General features: G+C 49.5%; 1 protein-coding gene across 3 annotated transcripts in view; it reads left to right on the top strand.

The window, feature by feature from the left end:
* BDH1 (3-hydroxybutyrate dehydrogenase 1) overlaps positions 1-10625 on the top strand; it is a 17494-nt gene extending 6869 nt beyond the window's left edge. For 2 of the 3 annotated variants that reach the window (XM_064457627.1, XM_064457628.1), the window contains exons 5-7: positions 5117-5258; positions 6811-6963; positions 8398-10244. In XM_064457627.1, coding sequence (XP_064313697.1) covers positions 5117-5258; positions 6811-6963; positions 8398-8867 — 765 coding nt within the window. In that variant the 3' untranslated portion in view covers positions 8868-10244. Of the gene's footprint in view, positions 1-5116; positions 5259-6810; positions 6964-8397; positions 10245-10488 lie in introns of those variants that run through there. The other variant, XM_064457629.1, reaches the window with a different exon arrangement.
* The last annotated feature ends 7529 nt before the right edge of the window (positions 10626-18154 follow it).

The raw sequence follows: 18154 nt of genomic DNA on the forward strand, positions 1-18154 counted from the left end.
GTGGCACATGTGCAGACCCATAGCAAATCCGATCTTCCCACTCCACTTTGTGCAGCTTTCTGGCAGGGAGAGGGAGGGTGATTGGTAGCCCAAAGGGAAAGAAATGGGTGCTTGAATTTCATAGAGCATAATCTGGTCTAGACCAGAACCAAGCCTGAATGGTATCTGAGGAGGTTCTATATTTGAATCACAACTCTGTGGTCTGTTCCATATCTGATGGACTGGAACCTCAAATCTAATTTTATAGGCTTATCCATAAGCAAGTTTTGGGATCAGGTTGAGTCTGAATCTTTGGCCCTGCTTTGAGACTATACGTGTTTATGCAGGGTTCATTTTGATGAATTGTGACATACACCAAGCCACCAGTGATTTTATGGCATGTGGTACGAGCATGTTTTTATGTATTCATGAGCACAGCCATGCCTCAGTGTGCATTGAGGGTCTCCTGAAATTACTGTGAAGGCTATAGAGTTCCACTAGTGCAAATGAGAGCAGAATCAGGCCACAAATAGCTTTTGATAGACTCCGCAGGAGCGCTCTGTATGGCAGTCAGAGATGCCTGGTCATGGAGAATAGGAAAGAGCTTTAGCCTCTCTCCTTATGAAGCACTGCGCTTTTTTAGCTGCACAGCCGTTTCCCGACAGAAACAAACTTACTCCTTGGGCTGTCCTGAGGTGGGTAGGTTATTTTGATCCAAATTTTTTATCTCACTCATCACTATAAATGGATCTTGAACACTTACATTATTTAAAGAGAATTTGCCAGGTGTTTTTTAGTGTTATCAATACTCTTTCTGCTATTATTTTTTCCATTATTTCTAAGTTTTGCTTAAATTATTAGTTTCTTCCTGCTGCATTTTTCAAAAGAGAAGTTTGTGTTTCATTAGCTCTGTCCCTTGTGGTGTCTCAGCTTTGGGTCAAGGGTTTATTTGTTAACCTGAGCTCCCTCTACAGGCTTCACAGCAGAACAAGACATTTCTTATAAACTGCTTTTCAAAAGGTGTAAAGGGAGAGGGTAGACCAGTACTTTTTTGGCAGATATTTGTACTCAGCTTTTGTAACTGAAGATCAGCATTAGAGAATATAAGAACGTTGAGACTTAAAAACCAGTTAAGAATAATAGCCTGTCTCTGTAGACAGGAACCAAAAATTTCAGAGCTGCAAAGTTACTTCTGGGTTTCAGTTCCTCTGTCTGATCTGCCAGAAGACAGATTTTCAGTGAGCGTATCTTTAACTGTCACTGAAACCTCCCTTCCTTTTAGGTATTTTCAGTACTTATTCTACTGAATACATGGTAGTGGAAGATCTTGGCCTCTGACAATTTTGGCATAAGCCGACATGCAGCAGCATGACAGAGCTCTTTTTGGCTTTGATTAATATTTATTTCCTTGCCAAAAATCAGCAGAAAGCTTTGCTTTATTACTGTGTAATTAAATACTGCTTCTTTAGCTGGACTCACATCCCATGTTCCAAAATCTGTGTGACTATGGCAAGACTGGTAACAGCAGTTCTCATCAGAAAAACACTGTAAAATGCCAAAGCTCCTTAGTTAACAGGTTGGCCTCCTATGTGTCTTCAGGCCATATACTTTATGTAGAACTGCTCTGTAGAACTAAAACAACTTCAGGAGACTGAGCTGATTTCCACATTAGTGCCACAAGTTTCACTAGCAAAACCAGAAGCAGAATTCTGATCAGAGTGTAATTATTGCTGGTGCTGATTTTAGGGGCAGAGAAAGCCTGGTGTGTTTTTAGGTGCTAGATAGAAGTGGAGGTAGAAATAAGAAGAATCATCTTTGGCTTGGGTGTATTTGACCTAACCCCAAAAGGGAGGAAATGACTCTGAAACCTCAGTGTTATTTTCATAGGACTGTTTTTCACAGCACACCTGCACATCAGAGGCATACTCCAGCTTGAGGAACCATCATGTCCTCAGGGTATATGCTGTTCTCAGGAATGTCATGTCCTTATTGTAGATTAAAAGTGTATGCAATGCTGACTCTTCATCAGGAAAGGTTTCCTAGAGTGGCCAGATCCTGAGCGCCGGACTGTATTTTTACTGAAGGAAACCTGAGAGAGGTGTTTAGAGTCAGGACTGAAGGGAGTCCAAGGATGGATCTGCGCTAACAGTGTGCTGTTTCACATACAGTTTCTTCCTAACATTTTCACTGGCAAATACATTCATGTGAGAGTTGTGTTGATGCTTCACTGCCAAAAGACAGCAGTAGACTGGATCCAGTGAACGATCACGTTGCAGCTGTCTTATTTTTTCCTCTTTGGTTAATAGCTGGAGGAGCCAGCTGACACAAGCTGAAGAAGGTATTTTTCCATCAGTATCTGTTACCAGTGGACATATGTGATGTTTGTCACGGCTGTCAGGAGTGTGGTGGAACCCCTGTTTGCTTTGCTTGGTGTGCTCAGGCCTGTTGGGGCTTGCAGGGGGATGAGAAGGCAGACGTTATCTGAGCAAGCCAGCATGCAGGCCTGTTTCTGTAGGGCTCAAGAAGGGTGCTCAGAGCCACAGGGTGTTACATACCACTTCAGGGACACACTGATAAAGATATAAGCTGAAGCCCATGGGCCCCAGAGGGCGGCCATGGAAAAAGGAAGATGAGGCAGCAGCGTGCTTTTTCATTGTGCAAGAGCTGGGTCCTCTTGCCATGGGGACAGTGGACCCTGGGACTGACAGCAGAGATGTGCTGGTCTCTTGGCATAGCATGAGAAGGCCCTTCCACTCCTGTGTATGAGCCAGGGGTTGTGGAACAGGCTGCATCCCATGCCAGGAGAGCATGACAATCACAGCATGCCTGACTTGAACACCACCCATCTGCCATTTCTGGAGAGCCAAAGCAACAGCCCTGTGGGTGTGGGTTAATGTCCAGAGCCTAGCTCTTGGCCAGGATCCCAGCCCCAAGGGTCCCTGTCCAAGCACCCAGCTGCGTGAGGGTGGGAGGGCAGGAGGGGTGTTGGTTTGCTGAGCCAACTCTGTAAGGGAGGAAGAAGAGGATGCTGTGAAGGTCCCAGTAGAGCTTACAAGGCCTCTGAGGCTGGTGTGTTACTGTGGCCCAAAGATTTTGTAGCACCTTGCAGGCATGGGATCAGGGAAAGAAGCACCTTGGCCTTATCGCTCTTCCTCTTCCCTTCAGCCATGTCTGCTGTTCCCAAGGGACTTGCATGCTTGCATTTGCTGATCCCCTACTGGCATTCCCACATGTGCCACTTGTATGCTTTTCAGTGATTTGCCATCCACACTGGCTTCAGCACCACAGTGCTTTTGAGTGAGCCGCAAACTTAGCACAAAACTCTATTTTCAGTCACCATTAAAAGCAAACATCACTAAGCTGTGCATGGGACTTCTAACTGCTCCATTTTGTATGTGTTACGCTTCCATGTGGAGAGAGTGCAGTAGGTGCCTTCTCTTAAGGTCAAACACTAACTGGTATTAACAGTCTGCAGCGGAATAGGAAGGGTGGAGAAGATGACAGAGGAGACATCAGGTACTTGAGTTAGTGAACTGTCTGTAAGCACAGCAGATAAGCCCAGGAATGAGAGGAACCAAGATAAAGTGTTTTGGAAGACCAGGTGGCACAGAGACAGGGGGATGTGTGGCCACCCTTGTGTGGTATCTAAAGTGTAATGTCTGAAGGGGACTCTCACTCCTGGGGGGGCAGATGGGCAGCCTGGGTTCAGACTGCAGAGACGAGCACCATCTCATTGATAGCTTACTACTGAGTCTCTGACAGGGAATACCTGTGGCTCGAGATGTTTAAAATGAGCTAAAATTCAGCTGTCAGGAAACAGCCCTGCCATGAAGAACTGACCTGTTGCAGGTCAGAAGAAAAAAAAGCTATCAAAAAAAAGCCTCATCTATCACACCTGCCTTGTAAAAGCTCAGGAGTGAATAATGCTTGTCTGCTGATGCTGACAGAGTGACTAGGGTTACCTGGAGGGTTGAGTGATGGGGGAAGAAGAGATGAGCAGCCGTCAGATTATCTTGGGGACATGTTCCATGGTTAGCCTAGTAATGGGGAGTAAAAACCTTCTAGTGAGGGATGATGTTGAGGGGACAGAGGGAGTTTCTTATAGTAAAGACAGGGATGTGCCCAAAAAGTTACTATTTTCGGAGCTAGACTTCACCATCCTCTACAAAAGTACCCTGGAGTGGCCAGCACAGTCCAGTAGCTTATAGTCATGGGAGTGATTCAGGTGTAGTCCCAAACTCATATTATTATCCTATGTCTGTGTCCTGGAAGCACCATAGCCAGGCTTTACAACTGTGAATGGACTAGCTCTGGGCATGCCAGCCTTGTTGCTAGCAGCATCTAGCCTGTGTGAAAAGTATCTCAGGGGTTGGCTGCAGTTACCTGGCTGGGCTGTGAGGCAGTATGTGTATACTGAGCTGAGAAAAAAAGGAGTGGAGATGGGAAATGGGAGTGAGAAAAAGCTCATGGGAGGATGCAGAGGAGAGAGCAAGATGCTGGAAAAGGCACCAGGTGGAATTGCTAGCAGGCAAGCTGGCCAGGCTGTGTAGGAGCCTGTTGGAGGCAGTAGGTAGGTTTCCAGGCAGTGGGAGCTATGTGTGTAGATCAGCTGAAGGGAAAGAGCAGTGGGCAGACAGTCTTTATTCTAGGACTGTCACTCCCAGAGCTGGCAATGTGACTGAGAAGCACATGCAACATACATGTGCAGCCACTCATCGGCTATTTTATACCATACCCCTGCCAAGCTATTTGCTGTGCCCCGCATGCAAGCCAAACTGAGGATGGCACCATGTTCCCACCACTGTGGTAGTGGGGCATAGCTTGATCTCAGGAGCTTGTACTGGGCAGAAGTCATCTTGCTGGGGCAGATCCAGCTCTGGCTGCTTTCTTAGTGGTCGAAGCAGTTTGTATCAGCTGACTCGGTGACTGGGCTTATGGTCAGATGGAGATGCCTGAGGAATGGTGTTCTGTTGCAGGAGCAGCCCTGTCTGTTCCCCTTCTTAGAGCTGCAGGATTGTCCTGATATTTTGTGACTGCCTTGTGCATTCTCTTTTGCTTGATTTGATGATTGCTATGCATTTGATCTTCTACACAAGCTCTTCAGCCAGCTTCAGACCAGTGCTTTCTTCCCCTCTAGAACAAGGGAGATGGTGGCTCCAAGGATCTGGACAACATGAACAGTGATCGAATGAGAACTGTCCAGCTTAATGTCTGTGACAGCAAAGAAGTGGACCAAGCAGTGGAGCACGTGAATAACAGCCTGGAGGACCCAGAGAAAGGTAGGTGCATGCAGTGGGCTCTAAGGTCACATAGGTGGCAGGAGCTCCCTCAGCTGGGCTCTGAGAGCATTTCAGGGCATATTTCAAAAGCTGAGCATATCATTGAAGGACACAAAGCTTTGAGGAGCAGCATTGCAGAGCAAATGGCCTGTTTAAATGTTGTGCCATATCAGAAAGCAGCTTCCCACTTAAGACAGCATCTACAAAGAAAACTGCTGTTTTTCTCCACTAGCTCTTATAGGGGTGTTAGCAGAAATCAGGGTGGTGTTCAAGGCCCTGGGAGTAGCGCTTTATTCCTGTGACTTGAAGTTTATCATGACTCCCTTTATGTTGTAAAACCTGGCCAGTGCCCAAAGATTGGGGATTAGCAATGAAAATGTCTCCCCAAAACTTTCCAAAGGCAAAGGAAATGGAGAGGTTTTCCAAAGGATTTACCATGAAGCCAGCTGAGTATCATTAATGCCATTGCAGATAGTACCATATATTACAGATTTCAGAGTTCAGGGGATAGCTTGTAACTCACTTTCTTAGCCTGCCTACCTCATTCTGCTGAGGTGATGACAGCAAATCTTGCTTCAATACTGTGGAAAATCCCAGTTGATCATGCATTCCTGAAACCTTTCCATCCTTTGGTGAACTACGTTTTTCCCCTAAAGAACATCCACACCTCAACCCATGAAGGTTGTTTAAAAGAAAAAAAAACCTGGTAATGTTTTATTTTGGATTTTGCATAAACCTATTTCTTTTTCTTTTTTTGATATTTAATTTTTAAATAAGGATATTCTATATAAATAAGTTGTCTAGCCCTGTATTCTCAAGCACAGGCCAGGATGAAGTTGCCTTTTCTGGGCTGCTTCTGAGAACACAGATCTGGACACAGCCAACAGATAACAGTGAGTTTTTCTAAACAGCAGAGAGAAGCCATCCCAGACTGTTTACTGTGCAATTAGAATATGATATGAAGTGAGTTCATTTGATTCCAAATTCCTTTAAATTTTTTTCTTTTAACTGCCAATGGAGTTGGTAGCTTCAGTTGGTGCCATGTTGGTTGCAGCAGAATAAAAGGGAGAGGCCATGGCATGCATGCCCACATCCCCCTTCCCAGCACTGCAGACATTCTAGTTCTTATGGTGACACAAGGGATTTTACTTTGAAAGAATTACTCTTTTGTTTCTTACAAGGTCTTTCCTAATCTCACAATTTGCATTTAGAGACGATATTTTGCTTCTTTGAAAAAATCATGACAGATAAAAAGAGAATGGCAAGGAGCACAGCTTAGACAAGGCTGAAGTTCTCTGCTGGCTCAGAACTTCCCAGCAAGCCTAACTCACGGTACTTTGTGGCTGCAGCATTGGGCATTACAGGAAGATCCTGACTGTGGTTATATTTACTCAGAGGCTGAGGTTTGCTCTAGACTCTCTTCCTTCTGGATTTCATTGTAGTGAAAAGCTCTGTGGTGTGGTTCCATAATCTATTAGCAAGGCTTTTTCCAAGCTGTTCTCATTAGCATCCCAGAGGGAAAGCTTTCTGCTTGATTCTTTTTTCCTTCCAGGGCTCTGGGGGCTGGTTAACAATGCTGGGATCTCCACATTCGGGGAAGTAGAGTTCACAAGCATGGACACCTACATGGAGGTAGCTGAAGTGAATCTGTGGGGGACTGTGCGAACCACCAAAGCTTTCCTCCCGCTCATCCGGAGGTCAAAGGGTGAGTGGTCTCCTCTGGACTGGCACCCCCTGGAGCAGGTCCCCCGTCCTGCCCCATGTCTTGCTGTGTTAGAGGCCAGAAGGTCTATTAAGCTTCATTCTGCACCATTGGCGACCTTCACACCTTTACAGACAGAATGGGACCCACAGCATACACACAAATGACAGATTTCCTAACCACTCTGAGTTACACAGCAAGGCAGCAGTCCTGAAAAAGTTGTTATTTATCTTTCCCATCTGTGCTGCCTCCTCCTGCAACATCCCACGCAAGATCTAATCCGTCATACCTTCTTTCACCTGTTCAGAAGCTGCAGCTCACCATAAATTCCAGTGCCAGGAGCAATCCTCCTCTCTCTACAAAAACCAGCTGTGCCAGTGCTGGGCAGGGTGGGCAGCAGCAGTGTGCTATGACATGCATCTTGCAGGGAAGTTGTCAGCTGTGCGCTGTGTTACTTTGGGAGCTTGTAAGGTATGAGAGGTGGGGTTTGTACAGGAAAGGAACACAGACCTGGAGGTTGCATGGGTCTTGGCATAAAGGGGCAAAAGCTTTCCTGTACTGGGGCCAAGTACCTAACTAAATGAGAATATTTTTTACTCTTGAGGCATCCACAGACATTAACAGTGTTGGTTTTGTAGTCTTGTGCTGCAGACCCAGGGTGTATGTGGCCCAGGGAGCATTTCTTACACCATGGAAAGGTATCTACTTCTGTTGGTGGAAGTGTCTTTTTCTAACCCAACTCAGCAATGAGCACTGATAGAAAGTGCAGAGAACTGCAACCTCTGGTTAGACTGCAGCATCCACAATCTCCTACCAGCAGTCTCCCCAGCCAGAATGGATGGATGGATGGCTTCTGGAGAGGAGAAAGGCCCCAGCTCTGTGCATGGAGCCATAATCCAGCTGTCACACAAAAAAGGGTGCAGTGGACTTTGACTGCTCTGCCATTTGTGGTGCAGGAGCAATCCATTTCCCTTTTAAGAGGCAGACACTGTAAGTCACCGTTGGGCTCCTAGATTTTGTGCCTTTGACTTGCAAATAAACAAGCTTAGCCTTAGTGCCAGAGGCTTTCTCTGCTGCAGCTTCTTCTTGTCTGGGCTCAGCCCTGTTCGCTGCTGAGCAATCCTGTTTCCCTCCGTGCAGGTTCTGTCCAGCCTTTTCTGTGTTCCCCATAGCACTGAGCTTTGTGTGTAACCATGTGCCTGTGCCCTCAGGTATAAAGAGCCAGAGAGCACAAGCAGTGTCATGAGCAATGCCTGAAGGCCATTGCATAGGACAGCAGTGCTCTCAGGTAGAGCCACCAGCAGGTCTGCCAGGCAGCCCGACATACGCAGTTGGGGGGTGGATGCACGTTCAGGAATCTGCTGGGCGGTGCATGTCAGGTATCTGCTTTGGATCAGGTACCACAGCTCAGCTGTGCTTTGCCTGGCCTCTGCCTAGGTCGTGTGGTGAACATCAGTAGCATGATGGGTCGGATGGGTAGTCCTGCCCGGTCACCCTACTGCATCACGAAGTTTGGCGTGGAAGCCTTCTCCGACTGCCTGCGGTACGAAATGCAGCCCCAGGGAGTAATGGTCAGCATTGTGGAGCCTGGCAACTTCATAGCTGCCACCAACCTGTACAGCCCCGAGCGAATCAAAGCCATAGCTGACAAAATGTGGGATGAGCTCCCCGAGATAGTGCGCAAAGACTATGGCAGGAAGTACTTCGATGAGCAGGTCAGCAAGATGGAGACGTACTGCAACAGCGGCTCAACAGACACCTCACCAGTCATCGAAAGTGTCGCCCATGCGCTCACCTCCACGACCCCCTACACCCGCTACCACCCCATGGATTACTACTGGTGGCTGCGCATGCAGATCATGACGCACATGCCTGCTGCCATTTCAGATCGGCTCTATGTCTACTGAGGCCTCACGCTCCTAGGGTAACCAGGTGGGAAATTTGTTTTAAAGAGAGCATTGTACACACTTCCCATTAGTTGTTTTTAAATTTTTCTAACCTCATTTCAGAGTACTGTATTTTAGCTCTAAGGGGTTCATTTAAACATCTGACATAACCTAAAGGGCAGTAATTTGCAAGAAATACTTCATAGGCAGGAATACATTATGTTTGTGCAGGGACGTTGATTCTTGGCTATTTATTTCATTTAATCTTTTTTCTTTCACCTCAAAAGTCAAGTTAAAATCATTATTTAAACTGCAATTGCTCTGAAGTGTTTTCAGAATAATTTCTGCTGATGGCTGAACACAATCTTCACAATTCCTGCCTAGGATGCAGCCTTCACACCATAAAACAGGCCCTCCATGCTGTAATGGCAAACCACTGCCTCCTCATGACAAAGGGTGTCCAACAGGCCTGGTCACAGTAGCCCAAGGCAGAGCAGAGGCTTCTTTAATTTGGGGATCAGAACTCAAAATGCTCGAGGTGCTGAAACTGAGCAACTGACCCTGTCCCTTTCTCTCTTAGAATTATACTGATGAAACCTTAGAGAAAAGGAACCAGTCTGTTTTTCTTGTGTGCTTTCTTGCAAAGGAGTTCAACAATTTAGGGACTCAATCCTGCAGACCTTTCCCACAGGAGTTTCTTACTCATATGAGCATTCCCATGAGTGTGAGCAGCTTTATGCACAGGACTGCAGGCATCAGGATTGGCCCATGCTACCATTTCTCTTCTCTTCAGGAGTAATTGAACTTGAGCTCCAGACTTAGTTTGGAGAACAGTTTCATTCCAGCTCCTATAATCTGAGGGTCACCACTGAGCAGAGGGAAGCAGAGAGGGTTATAGTCACACCAATGAATGGCGTTCTTACCAGGAACCTCGGAGTTACACCAAAGTATTTGCACAGCACCTCACACAGAAGGGCCTTAACCCTGACCAGGGCCTCTAGGCACTGTTGCAGAGCAGGTGATGATAACAGTAATAGCTTTCATTGAAGGAGTCACTGAGCTGAAATACATCTAACATTGATAAAAATCTAACAGAACGTCCATAACAATAAAGTTAACTTTAAGAGCAGTTTCATTTCCACGATGGTTGTTTACATGTCTGAGAAACATTTTTTGTACTGTAGGAAAAGAAAAGGAAAAAACCATAAAAGAACCTTTCATGGGACAATGCGGAAAGAGTTAAATTTTTTTTAAGCTTGAAAGGCAAAAACCAAACAAGTAATTAAAATACCATTGTTAGTAAAGTTAAAGAGAAGGGATCTCACGTGCTCTAGTAACATACCGTGACATGATCAATCTCCTTTGGCTTAATAAATGTATACATGAATGGTAACAAAATCCAGAGGCTTTCTGTCTTTGTTTTCCAATATTTAAGGTGAAAAAAGCTCACATCCATTAGTCGTGTTTTTTTAATTTGGTGAGGTTCATGCCTGTTGTGCATACACACTGCATTCGGAGGCTGCTTTGCAGTCTTGGGTCTTGCATGTCCATGTTGGGTACTGCAAGACTTCTGCAGGAGTACCAGGTGTTTCCTGCATCTCATGACAAATATGCCTAACCCCTGGACTCTTTGTATTCACAGCTCTTAAACCTGCATCTGTACCGGGCTCCAACAGATTACAAGAGATTATTATGCATTATTCCCAGGGAGTGGGAAGAGAAACTGAGCTCTGAAGAGGGGAGGGGAGTGGCAGTGATTCAGCAGGGTGGGCACACAGCCGGTCACTGAGAGACCCGAAATAAAACCCTGGGAGAGACTTGCTGGCTTTGTGATCTTCTCCAGAGTCCTAGTGTCTTGTGGTAGCTGCATCTTGTGGTGCATTTTCCTATAAGCAGACTTCTCTCTAGGACAAAACATAAGAGTATGAACCACAAGAGACCCAGCAGTCACAGGGACCAACTTGCAACGCAGAGCAAAACACCTGGCTAACAATGTTTGCTGCAGATGACGCAGCAGAAGGAGAAAAGCTTTTACAAGAGAAGTCCTTGTAGTCTTTAGCCCCAAGATGCCAAGTAACACCAAAAAATCATGTCATTCCTTTTGGGGTGCAAGGTCCCAATATTACACGTGTTGCTGGGTTCTGATACAGATGACAAGTTAGATATGGAAAAGACTGGGTGCGCAGCTGAGTTCTCTCAGTTTAGCTCAGAGACCCCTGAGAGCAAATTAGCAGACATTTAGTAGTACCATGTTCATTCGCAGCCAGAAAGATAAAGCCAAACAGTGCTCATGTCTGTACAACGTCTCTCCTGGAAGCTTCTGAACCCTTTCACATGAGGTACTCACAGAGAGCTCTGAAGCCGTGCCGCTGCTCAGGGGCCGGAGGAGATGTGACGGTACTGCTGCCCTGCAGCGCAATTCACAGGAGACCCTGTGGCCAAATACGATGAGGAGGCAATGGCTAGGATGCTCCTGTACATCACGGCTGTTCCTAGGTTTCTGTGTGACTTTTCCCAACACTGGGAGAGTTTGGTGGCTGATACGTGGTCAGGAAGGCAGCAAGCTGGCTAGTTTTCCTGATGGGATCTTGGCAATCCCACAATTTCAGGGTTTGTCCTGAGAAGCGCATTAAAAGCTAATCCCCTCTGGTTTTGCATTACCGTCCTTGTGACTCAGTGCATTCCATGTCCAGCCTGCAACATGCCACCATGGCTCCTGGAATAGCTTCAGCCCACTAAGTTTATTAGAAAATTTAAAAGAACAAAAGCATTGCAAAAGAGGACTCAGCTGGGCGTCTGGTCCTCTGCGCTCCCAGAACTGTCTCAGTGGGAGCTTCTGTCCCCTCAGAAGGAGCTGGGGAGCCTGGAGGGGTCAGTTTGCGGCAGTGCCCACCCTGGGCTCTAGTCTGATCCCAGGTGGCTGGAGGGAGGGCTCGCTCTTCCCAAATTTCTTGCCGAGCAAAGACCATTGGCAATGATGCAACAGATCTCGCCATGCAGCATCCCTTGGGCAACCTGGAGTTAAAAATAATTTTCCCCGGTGTGGTGGGAGGCAGCAGAGATGGGGTAATTTTAACTACAGCTGTTACATCTTGTTCTGAGCCTTAATGAAGTCTACCCACTTCAGAACTCTTTCCTCCTAGGGATGAGGGTGGTGAATGCTGCTTCTGAGAACAGCAGTTAGTGAGCCTTTAATGCCACATTGTCTGGATGAAAGTGCAGGGATTTCCCAGTAAAACAGAAAATCATCTCGCAGCCAGGAAGTCACACAGCTTTAGGAGAGCTGGTCCCATGCCCACGCCTCAGCTCCTGTGCCCCAGCAGAGGCTCCCCCCCAGGGTAGACATCTCAGCCCGTGAGTCTGGCTGAGATGTGGTCCCAGGCTGGCAGTTCAGAAACGGGGCTGCGCTGGATGCAGAAAAGATGAAGGGACCACTTCAGTTCAGGCAGTGTTAAACTGCTGAGTGCAGGGTACCTGCCCCAGTTGAGTTAAATATAACAATAAAATAGATACTGAATTAAATATATGAGTAGCTCAGTTGCTGAGCCACAAAGTCAAATCCTTGTCTGTGCTGAGACTGGGCTGAAGCCAAGGGGCCTTGCTCTGAAGCGTATGTGCAGCTGCCGGCACTTCAGGAACTATGGCTTTGAAAAGAGAATACCTTTCCAGCAAACAAGAAGGGAATCACACGCATAATTCCCAGAGTGTCTGATGACACCTCCATGGGGAGATGCTGCTCAGGAACACAGCATTGGTTTCTCTTCCCCCTTTCCCAACAGAGATGAAGGGCTCGCCGTGCAGCCTTCAGGGGCTGCAGACTTACACCGAGCTGCCGCAGCAGCGCATGGCAGGCGGCAGCAGCGCCTCACGAGGGAGGGGTTCATCCTCACCATGAATGAGTGCAAGGGGCAGATGCGAGGGACAGGAGCAGCCCGTGTGCCCATCACACGGATGACAGTAACACTGACTGACTGTCACCACCTGTCACCTGGGCAACATCACAGCCTCACTGGGCAGCGGGTGAAAGGGATGCTGTGAATGTGGCCTAATTTTGGCAGTCAGCTGGGGTAGCGCACACTCCATCAGCTGGACAGACTGACTGCCTAGAGCAGCCACACCATCACCCCCTGCCAGCAGAGTGGCGAGGGTGGCGATGGCAAACACAGGTGTCCCAGCTTGGCCTATGTTACGGGGACTTCCACCCACGGCCGTGCAGAGAGACACACAGTGGCACAGCTGCTGTTCTGCGGCTCCCCTGCAACCACTGAGGGACAAGCAGAGGTAGTTGCCTCCCACCTTCTACCTTCCAGAAGGCCCCAGGACTTCAGGACTGCCTGGAAAATCAGAAATCAGACGGCTCTGCTCCCGTAGCCAGAAGGCAGCTCACACTGTGGTCTGCGGGAAGCCTAGGGGCGAGGAGTCTGGCTAAGATGTAGGTTGCTATCTTAAAATAATTTTTGCTAACACCGTGTTTTGTTTGCTACTGCATGTGGTTATTTGAAGATGCTTTGTTGTCAGCATCTGTTCCCGATCACAAATGAGTCTTTCTGTCCTTCTGGGACTCTACCACCGTAATGACCTGGAAGAGGGACTGGACCTGGCTGCAGGCTCCTCCAGTCATCCTCTCCCCTCCGTTCCCTAGCACAAGGTCACGTAGTTTTTTGATTGATATGGAACGCCTTTAGCAGAAAAGCTTGGGAGAGCTGTCCTCACCCACCGCATGAGTTCTGGGGAAGCAGAGCTCTCCGGAGGTGGGCCGCTCCTGTTTCACAGCCATGCAGCAAGTGGGTTGTCCCTCCTGCAAACTGGTTGGGATCAGACTACAGGGCCGAGGAGCTGTGCCCTGGGAACCGCGGCCTCACTGCCCGCCACCCCAGACACGTGCAGCCTTTGGCGGGGACTTCAGCCCGTCCTCCATTTGCATTTCTGACAAGCTTCAACATGCTGGTCCCTGGGGTATTTGCTCCCCTCACTGCTTACCTGTCCACCAGCATATGGAGCCGGGCACTGATGAGGGGTCATGCCTTTCCCAAGGGAAAAGAGGACACAGAAGACTAAAATTCCCCTCCTGGGCTTGCACAGGTATTCATCCTTGAGCACAACCTTACTTTATCTTACTTTACCTTGTTTTCCAGCTAGAATCGCAGGTTAGGAAGTAATAGGAGCCTGCGCTTCCCCTCCTCAAATACCCCCACACCGAACCCCTGGAAAGCTCCTTGCCAGAGCTGGGGGTGAAAGTGTAGATGTTCTCGTCCTCATTTCTCCCTTGGCTGTGAATGTCAGAAGAGTAGCATAAAAAATGCGGTAATATCCGGAGCAATCACTGCAGTGGTATTTCTGACTTTGCCTGGAGCAGGATGGACCATAAATCTTGTGAGATAACATGTTGCCACAGAGACCTCCAGCCAGTTTTTCAGGAGACTGAATGCTGCCGGCGCATCGGAGCCAGCCCACCCAGAGCTAGGCATTGCTAGTGCAGAAAGCAGCAGGTTTCTGTTGTACCTATGAACACAGGGCAAGTATTCGCTGCTTCCCCTGTCATAAGATCCTGGAGGTGTTGCAGAAACCTTATCAGGATCCAAGCCACAGCATGGTGAAATTGGGGTATTTGTTGTCATGAGACTGAAAGTATAACTGGTCTGAAGGAGAGACCAGGAAAAATTACAAAGCTTGGTTCAACAGAAGCTTTGGATTATTGTCATTGATGTGTCATCTCTGGATCTACAATGAATTTAAAAACACTGAGAAAGATCTTACTCCTGATGGATTATCAGGACCTGACCAGCCCCACCTGGGATCCCCCACCTGGCCATGGCCGAGAATCCCATTTTAGCCCTGTCAGGGGCTGTCCATCCCTGTTCCAGTGGTCCTATAGGATGCTGGTCAATCCCAGCTGGATTGCTCCCTGCCCATGCATGGCCCATGCTGCTGCTCAGAGGAAGAGCAGCACCCAGGGGTGAGAGATGGATCTGCCCTAGTGGGAATGCTCCTGGCAGCCCTGATAGGGCTCTCCATCAGCCTGCTGCACCTGGGAATAATCCTGGTAGAACTGGGAGGTCACCCCCTCCTTCCTTGTTCTGCTTTTTGGTGGTGCTGCTGCTTCTTGCTGCTGAGAGGTCCCTGCTGTCTCCTGCAACCCGTCAACACCCTCAGCAGAGGGTGCTGGATCAGCAGGAGCAGAGGGAGTTGCTTTCCACTGGCTCACCAGCACTTTTACTGAAGATCCTCTGGATGCCACACTGCTCCCTGCCTCTCTCAGCCTGCTCCGTGGGAATTAGCCACATTTTATAGAGACCTTTGCAGATGAGGGAATCACCCTCCACCCCATGGAGACAGGGATTTGCATTCCCTTTGCTGACCGTGTGGGCCATGTGTCACTTATGAGTTTTCTGTAGCATAGAATCCCTCAGCATGAAGCAACACGCTATTCTTCCAGCTCACCCGCAGTGGAGCAATGCTTCTCACTAGCAACACGACAGGTGTGCCTGGAAAGCAGGGCTCTCTGCAGGAGAGAGGGGGCCAAACCACCGGCATAGCCCAGCCCAGCCCTGCTTGTACTGCTGCTGCTTGGGCAGCTTCCCCCAGGGACACAACCCTTCCTCCTCCTCATCCCTTGCTTCCTTCTGAACCCTTCCTTTGTTTCTCAGCTCCTGGGAGACCCCTTAGGTTAATTGCTCAGCTGGATCAATACACTTCCAGCTGTGCTCTGGCACTGATTGGCGAGGGGCTTGGAGGGGCACATGTCCCCAGGGGGGTGGCAAGCGGCTCCCAGGCTCCTCTCAGCAGCAACTGTGTCCTTGTCACAGCGCGTGTGGCTCTGTGTCAGGCCAGGCTGCCATCGCTCTGCGTTGAGGGGCTCACCAGCACAGCGGGTAACTGGTGCGTGGGAAGCCCTGGCAGGTACAGGTCAGCTTCTCTGTGCAGGGTGATGTGTTCAGGGCTGGGGACTCAGCGGCCCAAGGGGTGACTGCGGCAGCAGAAGCAGTGACACCCCTGTGTTTTGTAGCACCTCGTGACTCTGGGGGTGCGCAGTCTGCATTTTGTTGCTGAAGAGGAGACAGAAATGCACAGGCAAGTGCACGGGGTCTTTTGAAAGATTTTGCTCAGCTGTAGTTTTCCATCCAAAATTGTTTCTGTGCCTGGGGGACAGTGACCATCCCTGGCTGAGCTCTCCAAGCGATCTGCACCAAAAGGTGGGGATAGACCCACAGCCAGAGCTGGTGGCCGCTGCACTGGGGATGGTGAGCTGTTGGCAGGGACATCGAGAGCACCTCAAGAGGTTGGTAGACTCTTTTTCCCCGTTGTTCCTTAAAGCAAGTTTCCCTTGCAGACTCATCTGGGCCAGGACCATGGTGCCGATGGGAGGCGTGGGTAGGTGTACCATGGGGGCAGCACGGCACATGGATGCTGTGGGGTGAGGCAGACACACAGGGATGTGGCAGGGGTGCCACAGGGGACCGTGTGGCATCTTGGGGAGCTACAGGGGCACAGGGCAGCCTGCCACAGGATGGGTGTGACTGTGTGTGGCTGAACAGTGAGTTGCTGTGTGCTCCCAAGGGGTTTGGAAATCTGAGGCATCCCTGCCTGCAGCCCAGCCAGTGGTGGCAAAGAGCAGGCTCACCCTGAGAACAGCTTTCCCACTTGCAGTGTTTCCCCCTGGCTGGAGCAGCCCTGGGAATCTTTGGGCCCATGCCGCGCTGATGCCAGAGCCTCCCACCACGGCACTGCCAGAAGTCACTTGGCTTAAAGCTGCTGCCGAAAACAACGCAGCACGGTGACATGAGCAGATTTGCCGCACGACCTCCAGCTGTCTCCCACCCCGGCTGCCACAGGCAGGCCGTGGGGTGGTGGGTGGGAGGACGGGCTGTCCCCAAGGTTCTGGCCCTGGATTGAAACCCTGGGCTCCTTCTGGACACCTGCTGTCTGCATGCGGAGGGGAGCTGGCAGGGCATCCCCAGCTCCTGGGATAAGCGTGCAGCAAAGCCCCTCTTGTGCATCTATTTGGCACTCCTGTGTGGAGGAAACTGTGGGAATGAGGTAGGCAGGTACCCAGGCTCCTTGGTTCTAAGTGTTAAGCCATTGCTCAGCCCCCTCCCCTGTGCAGTCCAAGGAGTGTTTTAGCTTGTCTGCAAGCCCAGGCACCCGCTGGAGCGCCAGTACATGGTGCCTTACAGTTGTGCTGTGCCCTGCAGTCCCCCCACAGATGTGACAGGTGGTGGTGCTGTGGCCCAGCCGGGTGCCACAAGCACGGGGTGTCCTGAGCTCTGGGTAGAGGTAAGCAACTGTCCCCAAGCCCTGAAAAGGTCCCTTTCAGCCCTGGCAGATGAGAACAAAGGGTGACACAATGCCAGAGACAATTCAGCCACAGGCACAAAGTACAGACAGAGCCGAGCTGCGAGCCGGTGCTGCCGGCCATGCACGGGCTGGTACCGCACCACTGGGCTGAGCCCCAGCCACTGCCTGCCACCCTGAAAGGCTCTTTGTGGCCCTGGTTGCTGCAGCCGGACCCTGCACCATCCATCTCCACCCCTGGTCCCCCACTTGTAGCAGGATCCTGTGCGCGGATGCTTTTGTGACTTTCTGACCCGCTGCAGTCGTGCTCTGGTTCGCACCGTAACTGAAACCCAAGCCGAAATCCTCCGGAAATCACTCAGAGTGAAGAGTAGAACACCAACAACATGCATATTTGGGGGTTTGCTCTAGATGTGGCCACTATTGAGCTGTGCTGGGCAGAAAGCCTCGCGTGCTGATGTCTGGGGTGTGATGCTCTCCCAGCTCCGTTCCCTAACAACAACCCATTCCAGAGCCACTTGTGTTGCCCTGAGGAAGGAGGATTTGCTGCTAATGCTGTTACATGTGAGTAAACAGGGCCTTAGGTAGTCCTAGGCTGGGCTCAGTGGTGCTGTGCGCCTGGCATGTGCAGGGATCACACCAGGTAAGCAGAAGCGGGTCAGATGTCCTGGTATCTGAGAATAACACTGGGCATTTTTCTTTCCCATTCCACGAAAATGTTGGTGCCCTGGAGGACTGCACCTTCTGACTGCTGTTACCCCTCTTCTATAATTCTTAAAAAAAAAAATCTAGGCATGCTAACTCCATTTCAGAGATGGAAAAAATGTGCTTGAATTCCCAGCCCAGCTGATGGCCGAGGCTCTGAGGAGGCAGGACAGGCGATACAGCCCTTGCGCTTGGCACCTCTGGGGGATGCCCGCCAGGCTGAGCTCCTGCTCCTGGAAAACATGCTCCGGCGCTGCCTCCCTCCCAGCCAGTGGAGAAGGGACTGCCAAGATCGCTGAGATCTTTGAAAT

The sequence above is a fragment of the Phalacrocorax carbo genome, chromosome 7 (assembly GCF_963921805.1).
Source record: "Phalacrocorax carbo chromosome 7, bPhaCar2.1, whole genome shotgun sequence".
NCBI lineage: Eukaryota > Metazoa > Chordata > Aves > Suliformes > Phalacrocoracidae > Phalacrocorax > Phalacrocorax carbo.